This window comes from Oncorhynchus mykiss, chromosome 23 (assembly GCF_057628025.1).
Source record: "Oncorhynchus mykiss isolate SJ-2025 chromosome 23, ASM5762802v1, whole genome shotgun sequence".
Lineage (NCBI taxonomy): Eukaryota > Metazoa > Chordata > Actinopteri > Salmoniformes > Salmonidae > Oncorhynchus > Oncorhynchus mykiss.
In genome coordinates, this window is record NC_143044.1 from 4,204,929 (window position 1) to 4,217,945 (window position 13,017).

The 13,017-nt window shown below is 41.1% G+C and overlaps 2 protein-coding genes across 2 annotated transcripts in view; one reads left to right on the forward strand and one right to left on the reverse strand.

Moving 5' to 3' along the window:
- Positions 1-984: 984 nt before the first annotated feature.
- LOC110502300 (opsin-3) lies at positions 985-9,543 on the forward strand. The gene is made up of 4 exons (XM_021580228.3): positions 985-1,753; positions 5,297-5,616; positions 7,160-7,411; positions 8,630-9,543. Exons 1-4 carry the CDS (start codon positions 1,408-1,410, stop codon positions 8,897-8,899), a joined length of 1,188 nt encoding a protein of 395 aa, XP_021435903.2. The 5' UTR covers positions 985-1,407; the 3' UTR covers positions 8,900-9,543.
- A 591-nt stretch (positions 9,544-10,134) lies between these two features.
- Positions 10,135-13,017, reverse strand: part of kmo (kynurenine 3-monooxygenase) — a 37,518-nt gene continuing 34,635 nt past the window's right edge. Inside the window, exon 15 of the mRNA XM_021580233.3 lies at positions 10,135-12,744. Coding sequence (XP_021435908.3) covers positions 12,595-12,744 — 150 coding nt within the window. The 3' untranslated portion in view covers positions 10,135-12,594. The remainder of the gene's footprint in view (positions 12,745-13,017) is intronic.

Genomic DNA, 13,017 nt, shown 5'->3' on the forward strand with positions numbered 1-13,017 from the left:
TGCAGGCAATCTCAATGATGTGCGTTACAGGGAAGACATCCTCTTCCCTCATGTGGTACCCTTTCTGCAGGCTCATCCTGACATGACGCTCCAGCATGACAATTCCACCAGCCATACTGCTCGTTCTGTGTGTGATTTCCTGCAAGACAGGAATGTCACTGTTCTGCCATGGCCAGCGAAGAGCACGGATCTCCCATTGAGCACGTCTGGGTCCTATTGGATCGGAGGGTAAAGGCTAGGGCCATTCCCCCCAGAAATGTCCAGGAACTTGCAGGTGCCTTGGTGGAAGAGTGGGGTAACATCTCACAGCCAGAACTGGCAAATCAGGTGCAGTCCACGAGGAGGAGATGCACTGCAGTACTTAATGCAGCTGGTGGCCACACCAGATACTGACTGTTACTTTGATTTTTAACAGATTTTCAATTGTTGTATTACTCTTTGTTGACTCTCATTCGGGGGATTTTAATTATGAAAAGCAGCTCTGTTGTTTGAAAAGGCTTTGTCTGGTATGATTATCAAATTCCATGGTTTTACACACTTTGTTCAGGGACACATTATTCCATTTCTGTTAGTCACTTCTTTGGAACTTGTTCAGTTTATGTCTCAGTTGTTGAATTTGCTGAAAATAAACGCAGTTGACAGTTAGAGGTGTTTTTTTTTCCTGAGCATGTCTTTTTTTTACTGACAAATCAAATCTATCAATCAATCCAAACTGTGCAGGCAATTTGATGAATGGAAAGAGACATCTGTTACAAAACACCAAAAACATTTATTGACATTCAGAGATTGTCAAACAAAGCTTTCGATTTGGGGACGCTTACAAGGTAGGGAGGGGTGTGTTTTCTGTTTGTCGAGATTGACATAGTCTATTTATTGCAGAGTTAAAAACGCAAATCATGTCGGTCTGTTTTGTTTATTGGTTGTGTGGTGCATTGGCACAGAAACCTGTTGGTGGAAAATTTTATTTTCCCCTAGCTGATCATTGCCTGCTACCGGCTCTAATGATGAAGTAATTAAACAGGCAGGGACAGTGAGCTCCTCTGTGGTGGTCTGCGAATCCCGAATTTATTTTTTCTTCGGTTAATTCTACTGAAGGGGAGGGAGTTCAATTTATTTTAAAATACAAGGGGAGGGTCGTGTGAAAATGTAGATATGTCCCGAACACAACTTTACCCGTTTGGAGGTACAGTACAGTGGATGCCAACTAATTATAGTGACGGATGGAGACTGCTGGGGATGTAACTCCTCGAGAAATACTCTACATTTGATCCTTCCATCATCAGGAAAATTGCCCTGTTTTCTCAAAAGAGCTTTCGCACGTTTAACTGGTTTAGAGCAGCTTTAATAATCAAACTGCAGCGCAGAAGATCTTCCCTCCTAGCCACGCTAGACAGGTCATCGCGCACAATGTTTGGGAGCGAAGTTATTCAAGCAATAAATCCTGCGAATTTAGCTAGCACTGAAAAAAATACAGAAGAATATATATTTGCGGTTGGTAATTACAAACTCCTTGCTTTTGCCATCGGAACAATCGGAGTCTTCGGATTTTGCAACAATATTATTGTCATCGTGCTGTACTACAGATTCAAGAGACTCCGGACGCCCACAAATTTGTTAATAGTAAACATTAGTATAAGTGACGTGTTGGTGTCTGTCATTGGAATTAACTTTACGTTTGTTTCGTGCATCAAAGGCGGATGGGTCTGGAACTCGGCAACATGCATTTGGGACGGATTCAGCAACAGTTTATTTGGTTAGTAGTACTTCAGTCCTTTCTGGGTGTCGCGCCGAGATTCACATATTAAAAGCGCAATCTGAAGATCAAACAATAACAAAGCTGATGATATATTCTACAATAATTAATGAGTAGCCTATATATAATTTAAATAAATTGATGTAGAAATTCTGCTGTTGGGACAGCTTTCTGAAAGCCCTAACAGTTTGTGGGCACCATAATAGTGCAATTAATGTATTGTTTAGTGTCGTGTTGTGTAGTGGCTTTGCTGGCATAGCACAACACAATGCCACAGATCTCTCCAGTTTTGAGGGAGTGTGCAGTTGGCATCCTGACTGCAGGAATGTCCACCAGAGCTGTTGCCAAATAATGTAATGTTAATTTCTCCACCGTAAGCCCCCTCTAATGTTGTTTTAGAGAATTTGACAGTGCGTCCAACCGGACTCAACTACAGGTCACCCGACAGCTGATGAAACTGGAGAGTATTTCTGTCTGTAATAAAGCCCTTTTGTGGGGAAAAACTCATTCTGATTGACTGGGCCTGGCTCTACAGTGGCTGGGGGTGCAGACACGGGTGTGCCTGGGAGGGCATAGGCCCACCCACTTGGGAGCTGGATCCACCCATGGCCAGTGTGGAAATCCATAGATTTGGTCCAACAACAACAACTTTAGCATATTAGCAACTTTGCAACTACTTACTACATTTTAGCTACTTTGCAACTACTTAGCATGTTAGCCAACTTTAACCCTAACCCCTAGCCTAGCTAACGTTATTCAGATACCTAACATTAGTTTTTGCCACCTAGCTAACGTTAGCAACAATAAATTGGATTTCATAACCTATCATGGGTTTTTCAAGTTTGTAACCTATTGTGATTTTGCAAATTCGTAACATATTGTACAAATTGCAATTCATAGCATATCATGTGAAATGGATGATGGACATCCACAAATTAATACATATCATACGAAACGTAACATATCATACTAAATTGAGTGTCCTGTATTGTTTTTTCTAAATTGCTTGTATTCTTTGTTGCCTTAAAGCGCTTTGAGATTTTTTTATGCAATGAATAGTGCTATACTAGTTGAATCAATTAATATTATTATTATTATTATTATTATTATTATTATTACTACTATGATCCAAATTTGCTTTTGAACAGATCAGTAAAATGTGAAGGATTTTTTTTAAATGCACAAGAGTAGCCAAAACAGCCCAGAATATCATTCAATACCAGTGTGCCCTACAGAAGAACAGCCTGCACCAATGCAGAGACACTGATAAAGATGCTGTTTACAATTAATTATTATATATAACATATATATATAAAACAATTCATTATAATTAGCCTACAGGCACTCTAAATCCCCTCAGAAAAATAGTTGAATGCTAGAGATTATTGATACCATATTCATTTACTACAGCATGTGAAACCACTCACACATTATTCAACTCTAAATTTAGATGACTATCTAAGGACATCCTGCATCGGTTACACCTATTGCACTCATGCAGCGTGGTCCTGTCAGTTTGACCTGTACTGACACCTTATGTATTAGTTGTGTTATTGTGTCCAGTAACACTGTGCTCAAACAGCTCCCTCTATAATGCAATGCAGCTGTGCTGCAACACTTCAAATCAAATCAAATGTATTTGTCACGTACACATAGTTTGCAGGTGTTAATGCGAGTGTAGTGAAATGCTTGTGCTTCTAGTTCCGACCATGCAGTAATATCTAACAAGTAATCTAACCTAACAATTCCACAACAACTCCCTTAAAGGAAAGGAATTAATATGAATATGTACATACAAATATAGAAATGAGTGATGGCCGAACGGCATAGGCAAGATGCAGTAGATGGTTAGAGTACAGTATATACATATGAGATTAGTAATGTAGGGTATGAGAACATTATATAAAGTGGCATTGGTTAAAGTGGCTAGTGATACATTTAATTACATCAAGATGGCAAGATGCAGTAGATGGTATAGTGTACGGTATATACATATGGGATGAGTAATGTAGGGTAGTTACAGTGACTAGTGATAAATTGATTACATCAATTTTTCCATTATTAAAGTGGCTGGAGTTGAGTTAGTATGTTGGCAGTGATGTTAGTGATGGCTGTTTAACAGTCTGATAGCCTTGAGATAGAAGCTGTTTTTCAGTCTCTCGGTCCCCGCTTGATGCACCTGTACTGACCTCGCCTTCTGGATGATAGCGGGGTGAACAGGCAGTGGCTCGGGTGTTTGTTGTCCTTGATTATCTTTTTGGCCTTCCTGTGACATCCGGTGGTGTAGGATGTCCTGAAGGGCAGGTAGTTGATTGTTGATTGGACCAAATGTCTGGCAAAAGTAATTGCTGTACAATGGAGAAACTGAATGTAATTAAAGGGGATTTACACAAGAAAAATAAGGTGTTCCTTTTTTTCTTCCAGACCTTATGGATGGACTTCTGATGATATTTAAGCATTGACATGGACTCAGACCATCCAGACCACTCAGACCAGCGTTGTTTCTCTATGAATAATTGTAATATTAAGAGTAGAACACAGAATTAAAAAAATCCCAAAACAGGACAAATAAAACAGAGAAAACAGAATTCAGGAAAATACCAAATATTATTTTACGGGTCCCCATTAGAGTTGTTTATTAACCATTAGCTGGGTATATTGACAGAAAACACATCTCTTGTACACCAAGGACCTGGGGAGGTGTTTTGGGGGTGGAGGAGAGAAGAAAGTACCTACTTTAATGGCTATCAAAAAAATTGTAGCTTGTGACAAGTTACATTTTCTATGCTAGAAAAGGTTGGAGACCCCTGCAATAGGATATTTATATTTATGATATTGAATATCGAGTATATTGAGAAAATATTTGATTGAGGACTGAGTAATAACTGTAATAAAATCATCATCAGGTGGGTGCTTACATTGGTCCTATATCACACATAATCATGTGAATTGGAAATTAGTTTTTTGCATATCCAAATCTCCCTGAGACACCCTCTGAGGTTTCACTGTGACCCTGGAGCAATTCATGTTAAGTGTCATGCTCAAGGACACATCGGCAGATTTTTAGACAGCTTTTAGCCGACCTTTCGGTTACTGGCCCAACGCTCTTAACTGCTAAGCTACCTGCCGCCCCCCAAGATAAGGTATACTTTATTAGTCCAGACAGAAATGTATCTTCTTCTTTTACCCAACCCCTCCGATACACACACATACACATACACACAATCGGTTAGAGAGGCTAGAGCAGTGGGCAGCCGCAGTGCAGCGCCCAATGAGCAGTTTAGGGGGTTAAGTTAAGTTCAGATATTGATGCCAGCAACCCTCCCTGTTCCCGGCTCACTCCTGCCAGATTTCTTTCCTCTGTCGGCACTGGGATTCAAACAGGAAACCTTCCAGTTGCTGGCCCGCTTCTCTAACTTCGGGGCTACCGTGTAGAGAACAACAGTGTAATAACCAATAGACAGTAACAATCAGGGCCTACCTATATTATACTAGATTCGCTAGTCATTACTCAGCATCACCACCCATCTCCCTCCTTTCCAGGCATCGTGTCCATCATGAGTCTCTCTGCCCTGGCCTATGAGCGCTACATCCGGGTGGTCCATGCTAAGGTGGTGGACTTCCACTGGGCCTGGAGGTGCATCACTTACATCTGGCTCTACTCCCTGGTCTGGACAGGGGCTCCTCTCCTGGGGTGGAACCGCTACACTCTGGAGATCCACCAGTTAGGCTGCTCTCTGGACTGGACTTCCAAGGACCCTAACGATTCCTCCTTCGTCCTCTTCTTTCTCCTGGCCTGCTTCTTCGTACCAGTGGGCATTATGATCTACTGCTACGGGAACATTCTTTACACAGTGCAAATGGTAAGAACAAGGACAAGGCAGTCTTGCTGTCGCTTTCTCCCATTTTCTTCTATTGCTTCATGTTTTAATATGGTGACCCTTCGCTAAGCCAGTCCCCGCCCCCCTTGGTTACTGTTGCAACCTAGGACAACAATTTCCCGGGAAGCTTAGTTCTCCATTCAACCACTGGCAAAATCCCCTCGCAATGATCTCACACTGTCTTTCTAATACACAATTAAATTAAACACGAACTACCCATTGCTAATCAGGAAACTTTTGGGTGTGATGTGGTGGACTGTCATTGTAGCATAATAGCTGAATATACAAAACAGATGACCTGGGACATGGACTTATCTCAGCAGAGAGGGCTAAAAACATCTGTCAAACTTTGATTTTGGAATGTAATATCCCTTCAACATACTGCACTGATGAACTAAAACAGTCAAATAAACTCTCTGTAAACGTTCACAATAATGTAATTTTGTCACTTGTAGCACTTAATAAATAAAAGGCATACATCAAAGGTAGGCTAGTACTTACATTCATCAAGGATGCAAGACAAACAATGTGAACTCGACCAAACAATGTCAAAATGAGGTAGTAGCCTACAAATGAAATTCTAGTGCATGCGCTTGGGGATCTGTGGCCGATGCCAACATTAAGCACCACTGAATGGACAACGCCTCAGGTGTGGCTCCGCTACGCTGACAGGTATATCAGTAAACCCACTATCTCATGCAAACGGATACGTAGACTACATAATGATGTCATGGGACAATGTCATGGTCCTCTGTGGCCTCATCTTTTTAAGCAATAAGAAAGACTTATTTAAGCAATAAGAAAGACAATAAGAAAGACGATAATAAGAGACTATCTTCTCTCCTACATTAACAACCACAGGATCAAGCATATCATCTTTCATTAAAGATCCTCTCTTTATCTTCTGTAAAGGTCCGACAGAAGTTAGCTGACATTCACATGCAGAGACAATCTTATTTTTTTGTAGGGAGTGCATAATGACATATAACCCACCCCTCAATTCCTCAGGGCATGGACACTACAAGGTGTTGAATGTTCCACAGTTATTGCTGGCCCATGTTGACACCGGTGCTTCCCACAGTTGTGTGAAATTGTCTGGATGTCCTTCGGGTGGTGGACCATTCTGATACACACGGGAAACTGTTGAGCGTGGATAAAACCAGCAGCATTACAGTTCTTGACACAAACCCATGTGCCTGGCACCTACTACCATACCCCGTTCAAAGGGACTTAAATATTTTGTCTTGCCTATTCACCCTCTGAGTGGCATACAAACACAATCCATTGTCTCAAGGCTTAAAAATCCTTCTTTTACCTGTCTCCTACCCTTCATCTACACTGATTGAATCAATCAGGGATCATACTGTAGCTTTCACCTGGTCAGTCTATGTCATGGAAAGAGCAGGTGTTCTTAATGTTTTGTATACTCAGTGTATAACTGGAATGTTTTTTGTTGTTTTTTACATATTCTAATTAGACCATTTTAGTGAATGATGAGATTCTTTCCTATTGTCATTCCCAACAGCTCCACTCCATCCAGGACCTTCAGACAGTGCAGATTATTAAGATCCTGCGCTACGAGAAAAAGGTGGCCGTCATGTTCCTCTTGATGATCTCCTGTTTCCTGGTGTGCTGGACGCCCTACGCCGTGGTGTCCATGATGGAAGCCTTTGGCAGGAAGAGCATGGTCACCCCTGCCGTCGCCATCATCCCCTCCTTCTTCGCCAAGTCCAGCACGGCCTATAACCCTCTCATCTACATCTCCATGAGCAGAAAGGTGATGGGACCTCTCACCTGACACACTAATGCTGATAGCAGAAAGGCTTTGAAACCAGCCTTTTCCCAAATTTAAAGGGAAACACACTTCAAAATCAAAGTTTATCTGATGTTTTCAGACCTCAATGTAGCATAATAGCTGAATATATAAAACAGATGACATGGACAAAATACCACTTTTGAGGGCTAAAAACATCTGACAAACTTTGGAGTGTAATGTCCCTTCAACATACTACACTGATTAACTTCAACAATAAAATAACATCTCTGTAAACGTTCACGATAATGTTGTCACTTAGTTTTGCAGTATGGCTTGAATATTAAATCAAATCCAATTTTATTGGTCGCATACACATATTTAGCAGGTGTTATTGCGGGTGTAGTGAGATGCTTGTGTTCCTAGCTCCAGCAGTACAGTAATATCTAACAATTCACAACAATACACACAGATCTAAAAGTAAAATAATGTAATTAAGAAATATATAAATATTAGGACGAGCAATGTCGGAGTCCGGAGTATAACTATATATACAGTACCAGTGAAAGGTTTGAACACACCTACTAATTTGTACTATTTTCTACATTGTAGAGTAATAGTGAAGACATCAACTATGAAATAACACATATGGAGTCATGCAGTAACCAAAAAAGTGTTAAACAAATCAATAAATATTTTATATTTGAGAATCTTCAAAGTAGCCACCTTTGCCTTGATGACAGCTTTGCACACTCTTGGCATTCTCTCAACCAGCTTCATGAGGTAGTCACCTGGAATGCATTTCAATTAACAGGTGTGCCTTGTTAAAACTTCATTTGTGGAATTTCTTTCCTTCTTAATACGTTTGAGCCAATCAGTTTTGTTGTGACAAGGTAGGGGTGGGATACAGAAGATGCTCTCAATGACAGAATGCTCTCAATGGTTCATCTGTAAACGTTTGTGATCTTGTAGGATCTTAATTTGAGCCAGTTTGCTACAGCAGGAAAGTAATCCTACAGCAACAGGAAATTCACAGTAAACGCTGCATATGCCGTCTCAATCTGAAGCTACCTTAAAATGTCAATCGCCCAACAACGCTTTGAACGAATTGACTCGAACACTTAATGTTAAAGCATTACCATGGTGTCTCTTATTTTTGGAAAAGTGAACAAATACTTCCATTTGAGTAACACCACTCTTCCCTCTCTCTTTTTTCTCCTCTTCCTCCTGTTCCTCTGGCAGTTCCGGCGCTGCTTGCTGCAGCTGTTGTGCTCCCGGCTCTCGTGGATTCAGCACAGCGTCAAGGACCGCCCCCTGGCCCGGAGCATCGAGCGGCCCATCCGCCCAATCTTCATGTCCCACCGAGGGGATGGGGAACGACCAAAGAAGAGGGTGACCTTCAGCTCCTCCTCCATCATCTTCATCATCGCCAACAACGACATTCACCACCTGGACACCACCTCCAAGAGCGGCCGTATGTTGTCAGAGGTCATCCAGGTGCGGCCGCTGTGACAGAGCATTATGGGTACTGCAGTACGTCATGCTACACCCAGGCCACCATGGGAACTGACTAATCACCTCCATCTAACACTCTGTATACCTCAGGACTTCCTCTCATGATGCAGTAAACCTGGAGGTGTTTCCTCTCAAAAGCCAAAACACCTTTTTGACCCAAGACTACTGGAAGTGTTTAATGTCCTGTTCTCAGACTGTCTCGCCAGGAAACACTTTTTCTACCAACAGTTGTGGTAAACAAATTATGTAGCTGTGAATTTGTGACGCATCTCTCTCAACTTGTACCCTGTTATTTTCAACAGCGCCTATGTAATCGTGTCAGCCAGCCTTCGACATAGTCTCATCCTGAGTTTAGTTTTTTTGAACAGGACCTCCTGTGTGATGGCGGAGGCTAGCAGTGTTAATGGATCAGTGATTGGCTGAGGAAGTGATGTTGATAATTATTATTTCCCTGGTTGGCAGCAGTGCAGTGCAGCAGTGCTGAATGACTGATGGGAAAAGCCTTGCAAAATTGCAGCAGCACATTCTGCACAATACTCTCTCCGCCTTTATTGTATCTGGATGTGAGAAAGAGATCCTATTTTAAGAAAGCCACAGATGAGATGTATTTAAAAAAAAATAAAAACAAAAAAAATCTTCCGAATTTAATTGTCACCACACTCGCTAGCGTGATAAGTGCAATCACTGTGAAATGACATTTTGTGGAATTATTTACGTAGAATAATATGAATGTAATTAAAGAGGGAGGAGATTGTGGTCAAGATCAGACTGCTTCCACAGGCGGCAGCGATAAGAAACTCCAGCGGCTCCAGGTTGCAGACGGAGCTCCCTTCATAAGCCTCCCGAGTCATCCCCTATGAGTAGAGTTGATGAGGAGATGATCTTATTCAGCTCTATATAGGCACCATGTCATGTGGTGACCTGAGACTGTCGTAAGAGCAAGCCAATCATCAGCCTAGCTAGTAGCTACCACTTTGAGCTTGACATTTACAGTAGAATTATAGGCCTGGTTTATCCCACAGAAAACGTTTTTCATAAAAATGTGTGCGCCTTAGATGTTTGTCCTTTTTCACTCAAAACATGTTATGCTGTGTGAAGGACTCCTTGATTAAGAAGTGAGCAAGTGTGAAAGAGCTCAAATTCATGAATTAATCAAACAGGTTTTGCAAGCCATAACTCTGCCACAAGCAACTGCAAATTCATTAATTCAATAACACTCACATCAAGGCAAATTGTATTAACAATGTTTATAACTTTAATGATAAATAATTATTTGTCAACACGGGTCATGCAGGCATGCCTACTACAGTTGTATTGTTGGGCAGTAACATTGTGATCATGGCACAGCATTAAGATGAGTGGCAGGGTAGCCTAGTGGTTTGAGCGTTGGTTGAGTAACCGGAAGGTTGCAAGTTCAAACCCCTGAGCTGACAAGGTCCAAATCTGTCGTTCTGCCCCTGAACAGGCAGTTCCTAGGCCGTCATTGAAAATAAGAATTTGCTCTTAACTAGTTAAATAAAAAAGACCAGAGTAACTTATTTTTGCTCATATCCTTGATAACAAAAAAATACTGTGGTTTTAATGTACTGGCCTCGAACATTATTTACTGTATTTATGTTTGATTCAACACACCCACAAAAAAAGCCACTTACAGTGCCTTGCGAAAGTATTCGGCCCCCTTGAACTTTGCGACCTTTTGCCACATTTCAGGCTTCAAACATAAAGATATAAAACTGTATTTTTTTGTGAAGAATCAACAACAAGTGGGACACAATCATGAAGTGGAACGACATTTATTGGATATTTCAAACTTTTTTAACAAATCAAAAACTGAAAAATTGGGCGTGCAAAATTATTCAGCCCCTTTACTTTCAGTGCAGCAAACTCTCTCCAGAAGTTCAGTGAGGATCTCTGAATGATCCAATGTTGACCTAAATGACTAATGATGATAAATACAATCCACCTGTGTGTAATCAAGTCTCCGTATAAATGCACCTGCACTGTGATAGTCTCAGAGGTCCGTTAAAAGCGCAGAGAGCATCATGAAGAACAAGGAACACACCAGGCAGGTCCGAGATACTGTTGTGAAGAAGTTTAAAGCCGGATTTGGATACAAAAAGATTTCCCAGGCTTTAAACATCCCAAGGAGCACTGTGCAAGCGATAATATTGAAATGGAAGGAGTATCAGACCACTGCAAATCTACCAAGACCTGGCCGTCCCTCTAAACTTTCAGCTCATACAAGGAGAAGACTGATCAGAGATGCAGCCAAGAGGCCCATGATCACTCTGGATGAACTGCAGAGATCTACAGCTGAGGTGGGAGACTCTGTCCATAGGACAACAATCATTCGTATATTGCACAAATCTGGCCTTTATGGAAGAGTGGCAAGAAGAAAGTGTCGTTTAAAGTTTGCCGCAAGCCACCTGGGAGACACACCAAACATGTGGAAGAAGGTGCTCTGGTCAGATTAAACCAAAATTGAACTTTTTGGCAACAATGCAAAACGTTATGTTTGGCGTAAAAGCAACACAGCTCATCACCCTGAACACACAATCCCCACTGTCAAACATGGTGGTGGCAGCATCATGGTTTGGGCCTGCTTTTCTTCAGCAGGGACAGGGAAGATGGTTAAAATTGATGGGAAGATGGATGGAGCCAAATACAGGACCATTCTGGAAGAAAACCCGATGGAGTCTGCAAAAGACCTGAGACTGGGACGGAGATTTGTCTTCCAACAAGACAATGATCCAAAACATAAAGCAAAATCTACAATGGAATGGTTCAAAAATAAACATATCCAGGTGTTAGAATGGTCAAAAAGTCCAGACCTGAATCCAATCGAGAATCTGTGGAAAGAACTGAAAACTGCTGTTCACAAATGCTCTCCATCCAACCTCACTGAGCTCGAGCTGTTTTGCAAGGAGGAATGGGAAAAAATGTCAGTCTCTCGATGTGCAAAACTGATAGAGACATACCCCAAGAGACTTACAGCTGTAATCGCAGCAAAAGGTGGCGCTACAAAGTATTAACTTAAGGGGGCTGAATAATTTTGCACGCCCAATTTTTCAGTTTTTGATTTGTTAAAAAAGTTTGAAATATCCAATAAATGTCGTTCCACTTCATGATTGTGTTCCACTTGTTGTTGATTCTTCACAAAAAAATACAGTTTTATATCTTTATGTTTGAAGCCTGAAATGTGGCAAAAGGTCGCAAAGTTCAAGGGGGCAGAATACTTTCGCAAGGCACTGTAAGTTATTTTCTGGCATGTTGACCTCACATGGACCTGGGACAATAATATGCCACAAATTATTTGGAATGTTTAATTACTGCAGCATGACTGACACGAGTTGGATGTTGGTTAATAATGGTTAATAACACTTGAGTAAATGAGGGACACAAAGTATTTTTAAAGTAGGTGCTTCCACACAGGTGTGGTTACTGAGTTAATTAAGAAATGAACAGCCTATTAGGGTTATGTATAAAAATGCCCAGTTGCCCATTATTTTGGTTACCATGGCTAGAAGAAGAATTATCATTAACTTTGAAAGAGGGGTATCATTTTGGCAGTTACCTGTACATTAACACAAAATGTGCCACACAGGCCTTCAATTACAGTCAATAAAATGTACATTATGAAGAAATTACATCACAGAACACTGTATTTTTCCATCTTGTTTGTAGCTCCGTTTTCACCCCTTTATCAAGGGACTCTTGAGGGCCTGCAGCCTGGTCCACAGCTGCTCGATGGAGATGTTTGGCATGTTAGGGGGGTATCTGACAAGAAGGTAGGAGCCCCCCACAACAGATGCAGCCACACATAACAGGCCTTGGTTGATCACCTGAGGGGAACAAAATAATTCAGTTTCTTAAAAATTGGAAATCAAATGATCTTCCATCGTTAAGACTATTTAAATATTGAAAATGTGGGCTACAGAAAAACCAAATAGCACAATTTGAGTTTTAAAAGCACTAGAAATGAGCACAAGGTGAAAGGAAATTAAAAGTGAAAGGAAATGTTATGAGAATAAAACAAGAAAAGTGTTGAAGTAACAACAAAAAAAATCAGATGACTGAAACTTTAGTCTCAGATCGATTGTCTATAAGCCAAGTTA

What these genes read in the sequence shown, in the direction of transcription:
- LOC110502300 (XM_021580228.3), top strand. Translation starts at nt 1,408, where the DNA reads ATGTTTGGGAGCGAAGTTATTCAAGCAATAAATCCTGCGAATTTAGCT. An exon ending in ATTCAGCAACAGTTTATTTG is followed by an intron (nt 1,754 to 5,296) that starts GTTAGTAGTACT and finishes CCTCCTTTCCAG; the next exon opens with GCATCGTGTCCATCATGAGT. An exon ending in TTCTTTACACAGTGCAAATG is followed by an intron (nt 5,617 to 7,159) that starts GTAAGAACAAGG and finishes CATTCCCAACAG; the next exon opens with CTCCACTCCATCCAGGACCT.